Below are 5,200 nucleotides of genomic sequence, written 5' to 3'. Positions count from 1 at the left end.
CTGCGCACACACACACTCAGACACAGAAAACACTTTCAAAAGTGTTAATCAATTACCATGCTATGCAAGAAAATGTCCAAAAACAACTGGACAAGAGATGACCAGGTTTTTATGCCTATAACTTTACAATATGAGACACATACTTTGATTCACTTCATAGTTCTGTTCTAAATCTCAGCCATGTCCACTCTAATTTCAATAATAGAAGATATTAGGAAGTTTATGGTATTATATAGTCAAGACAAGCCAACAGATCTTTATGAGGTTTCCAACATACTGTTAACTGAACACCCAGATCTAACTCAAATCCCTTGAAATATCTCTACTGGTCACCATATCTACTATAAATCCGGATCATGTGGTCCCTGAGAATCATTTCATTCTGAATTAGTGAACTCTGTTCCTAAGACTGACCTATTTGAACCTAAATACCCATATCCCAAAGACTCTCATTGTGAGGAAGACTTTTGTAGCAACTTGAACCAAAAGGAAGTCATACTCAGAGATCAGAAAGCCAGATCTCTGAAGGTTGATGTGTCCTTGCCACACAACTTCATGCCCAGGCCTGAGAGTCATGAACTAAGTTGTGTGGAAAAGTGATTTGTAAATTCCCCAAAGTGTTATGGAAATACTTGCTTCTTACTTGCCATACAGGTGACTACCACAATGTGCTTCTAAAAGACGATTCAGGATAATGGTCAGTGATAATGATGGTAGATTCTAGTGTGCATAAAATGTGCAAGGAATGGTTTGGTATGTTCTATATAAATTTAATATACCTACAAATTTATGAAGTCCAGGTTATTAATATTCCCATTTCCGAAATGAGAAGCTCTGTCACAGATGTTAAATAATTGTCCTAAGTTGCACCTGTAGAGTCAGAGATAGAATTCATGTTCAAGATGTCTAGTTACAAAGTCACAAGCTTAATTTTCAAGCATTTTCCCCAATTTAGGGTGATCTTAGGGAGTAAGTTTAAGCCAAGCACAGATGGCTAATGTCTATAATAATCTTAGCCACTCAGGAGACTGAGAGCTGAGGATAGATGTTCCAAGCAAGCCTATGCAGAGAAATCCACAAGAACCTTATCTCCAATTAACCAGCAAAACCTAGCAGTAGAGTTATGGCTCAAGTGTTAGAGTACCAACAATGAGCAAAAGAGTCAAGCAAGAGCATGAAGTCTGGAGTTCACACCACAGTATTGACCCCTCCAAAAAGGAAGTTTATCAAAAGATCAAAAGTAGAACAACCTCATCATGATCCAGTAATTCCACTCCAGACCATAAAACTAGGTGAAGTGGTAACTGTATTCTGAAAAGATCTATACTCATACTCACTCTTATTTGTTTTCTTATAAGCCAAGATATTGAAACAACTTAAATGTCTATCAGTAGAAAAGGAAAATACTAGATAGACAAACAGACAGATAGATAGATGTATATATACGATGGAATGTTTGTCAGTCTTAAAAAAGAAGGAAATGTAGCAGTGAAATCTGTCACCCATATAACCTACAAGCTAAAGAAAAAAGGAGGAAATACTACCCATTTTGTTATGGATAAACTTAATATTATGCTAAGTGCAGTGTACCAGCCATAGAAGAACAATGGTCTCAATTATATGTGGAATCCAAAAGCATCAAATTCATAGACAGAGAGTAACTCATTCAGTTCAGATCATTGGAGCCCTTTCAATTTCTACTGCCTCCATCAGAATCTCTAGATGTTTACTCCCTCTGTACTTCTAGCTACCCTCCCCCATGCTCCACCCGCACCCTTGAAGGTCTGGTCCAACCTCCCCTCCTGGTCTGGCCTGGGCATCCTCAGGGAAAGTCTGTGCAACTCTTCACGTTGGGCAATCCCTAGGTCTACAGCAGGCACAGGGAGGGTGGGTAACTCAAGAGGCAAGTGGCTGCAGATTCTCTTGCCAAGGAATTTTGACCTTAGCCTTGGGCTCTGATCTCCGTGTGTGAGCCAAGGACTCGGGCACAAGAGGATTCAATTCTGCTGTCCACATGGCTCCTGTGACAGGCGATGATAAGGTGCTCCTCACCTTCTTCCCTCTCTGGGACACAGAGAAGTGGCTCCCAAGTTACAGAAGAGGAGATGTATAAATCCCGACCGTTACTTGCCGTGTTATCTCAGTGATGACTGCCACTTCATGTCTTTCTTGGAAAGTGGTCCTTGGATTTTCCCCATCTCCTCCTGCAGTTTTCATGTAGTAGCTCCAGCCCTCCGGGTTTGAACAAATAAACGTAGATGCCACCATGTTTTTTATTTTTTTTCTCACGTATGCCCCCCTAGATTACACTTGGAATTACTTAACCTGCACGTGGCTATGGTATCTCTATCCATGTTTGTGCTGTGAATAGTGCATATACTAGCTGTGAATTGCACGCAACACAAATTCCTAGGTGGATTTGCCTCAGAAGATGAACTTGAATTAGAAAAATGACTTGAAGTTTGTAGTGTTGGAGCGAGTCATCACAAGCATGGATTATAGCTCTGATTCTAAATGAGTAACTTAGTACACATTTATTCATGTAACTCACCTTCTCGCCTACAAAACGGGGATTCTAATAATTCACTTTACAAATTTGCTAGGAGTTATAAATTTGATAATGGAACTAGTCAGACTTTTCCTCTAATGTTTCAGGTATACTAGAATCTGTCCCACCCCCCTTCATCATCATCATTGTTCTTCTATCCTAAAGCCTCTGTGTTATCATCATCAGCTGATTTTCTTTGGTAAAATGGCAAGCCAGAATTTCCATAACACCTTAGTTCTGATGTCTTTTCCCATGACTCAGGCCACCAGCATAAAATCTCAAACATGAAGACATAGGTGATGAGAACACACTATGCCACCCAAATCTTGCTTGATGCTGCCTGGCTGTGAGTCTCTTTTTCCTGCTCAGGTTGATACAAAAGGCTTCCGTGTAAGAGAATAATCAGGATATAGACAAGGGAGTGATTCGTCTGACACAAGAGCAGAGCTCGCGGATTCTTAAGGCAATTGGCCCAAGTGGTTACACAGTCCAGACCACTGGTGGACACGGGGCCGGACAGGTGAATCTGTCACTTGGATTTACACCTGAGTTTAATGTTATTGGCAGCATGTGTGGAACCTCATATAGATGTATCATCTGATTGCATATGATGTCATTGCTATAAAATCAAATGCCATAAGAAAATAAATACTTTATGAAGCTTTATGGGCTTTCTGTTAGCACAAACAGAGGGTGAACATTGCTGAGATTTCAACTGGAAGTATGAGGCAAGTCACAGTAATAGCTATTTCCTGTTCTCTTCCAATTATTTTGGACCATTTCTATCTATAATCTAGTTACTAATTAACTCATTTTTGAAAGTGTGTATTTTCTTTAGAAGAATTATCCTGAGTTTTACACAAAGGGATATTTTGCTTTATTTTTCAACCAACACTAAATCCTATATGTTTACCCACCATGTCTTTCCTTTGGTAGTGTGCATTATTAAATAATATCATTCCAGTAATAAAGGAAGCCCAGCTGATTATTTTGTATGCATGGCAGCTACTGAAATTAAGATATGAAAGGAAATTGCTGGGCACTGGTGGCTCATGCCTGTAATCCTAGCAAGCCAGGAGGCTGAGATCTGAGGACCACCATTTAAAGCCAACCAGGGCAGAAATTCTGTGAGACTCTTATCTCTAATGAACCACCAGAAAACCAGAAGTGGCACTGTGGCTCAAAGTGGTAGAGTATTATTAGCCTTTAGGGAAAAAAGCTGAGGGATAGTGCCTAGACCCTGGGTTCAAGTCCCACAATTGACAAAAAAAGAAAAAAAAAGGAAATGATAAACTTGAAAGAGAAATAACCAGGGACTTGTGTTTGCTTATCCATCCATTTTGAATGCTTAATCACAGCCCCTTTGAGTGAATATTTAATAAAGAACTATATACCTCCATTTTGAGGGCACTTGGCTTGTCTCAAGCTTTCCTACTGTGAGGACAGCTAGCAAACTCTAATATTACACTTCATATTGGCTATAAAAATACCACCTTTCTTCTTAAAATCAGGGAAATACATATGTACTGAGAAGAGGATAAAAACACCACCTGTCCCCTGGCAGCTAGACCGGCTCTGTCAGCAGACAGGAAACGCCAACCACGGCTTGCTCTCCACCTGTTATGCAGAGACCAACCACTGGACCCACACGCCTGAGCCTGCGTCTGTCCCAGCCAGGGCAAGATGGAGCTACTATAGCTGTTCACACACCCTTGTAGAGATGATGGTGGAAAAAACAAGCCAGACTCTGATGAGGCTCAGTAGGGAAGACTTTATTATTCTGTAGCACAGGAGAAGAGGCCTGGGCACCAGAAGAAAAATTCAGAACCCCCAAAGGAAGATTTCAGCACCCCAGAGCCCAGGACATGGAGCACACAGGGAGGAGAAGGGAGGAAGAGCAGCTGCCTGGGGCGGGGCTTCTGCACATAGGTTCCTCCTGAATTGCTTGTCTGAGGTCCTCATGGTTCAGGTCAGCAGCAGCCTCCAGACTGCTGGCTACTGCCACCGCTGCTACCACAGCAGCTGCTGCCACCACCGCTGCTACCACAGCAGCTGCTGCCACCACTGCTACAGCAGCTGCTGCCACCACCACTGCCACAGCAGCTGCTGCCACCGCCACTGCTACAGCAGCCAGAGCTCTGGTGTCTGCGTCGGAGAGATCGGCGAGGCCTGTGGTGGCTCAGGCAGCAGCCGCCACCCCCAGAGCTGGAGCCACAGCAGCCCCCAGAGCTGCAGCAGCCACCACCCCCAGAGCTGGAGCCGCAGCAGCCCCCAGAGCCAAGGCTACAGCAGGAGGAGACGGGAGGACACTTCGGGGGACACTTTGGGGGGCACTTGGGGGCGGGACACTTGGGAGGACACTTGGGGGTGCACTTGGGAGGGGGCTGGCACTGCTGCTGGCTCTGCTGGCAGGACATCTCGGCAGGCAGGGGTTCAGGAGCTGAGGAATGTCAAAGACAAGTCAGACTCAGGACCCAGAGACAATCTTCTCTTACCCTTGCTTGTCATTTCAGCTTGGTTTCTAACCCTTTATTTGAACCAACTGTTCAAGTGTCATTCCATATAAATGATCACTTATTATCCATTATTTTTAAATATTGGACAAATTCTCACATGTTCTTACTTATACAATCATTACGTATTTTTAACTTT

At 43.1% G+C, this 5,200-nt stretch overlaps 1 protein-coding gene across 1 annotated transcript; it reads right to left on the bottom strand.

Annotated features, from left to right (window-relative positions):
- Window positions 1-4,518: 4,518 nt before the first annotated feature.
- On the bottom strand, window positions 4,519-4,965 carry LOC125360189 (late cornified envelope protein 1F-like). The gene has a single exon (XM_048358221.1). The coding sequence runs from the start codon at window positions 4,963-4,965 to the stop codon at window positions 4,519-4,521; it is 447 nt and encodes a 148-aa protein (XP_048214178.1).
- Window positions 4,966-5,200: the final 235 nt, after the last annotated feature.

This window comes from Perognathus longimembris, chromosome 11, assembly GCF_023159225.1.
Source record: "Perognathus longimembris pacificus isolate PPM17 chromosome 11, ASM2315922v1, whole genome shotgun sequence".
NCBI lineage: Eukaryota > Metazoa > Chordata > Mammalia > Rodentia > Heteromyidae > Perognathus > Perognathus longimembris.
The sequence above is the reverse complement of the archived record's forward strand: the minus strand, read 5'-3'. Positions and strand labels throughout refer to the sequence as shown.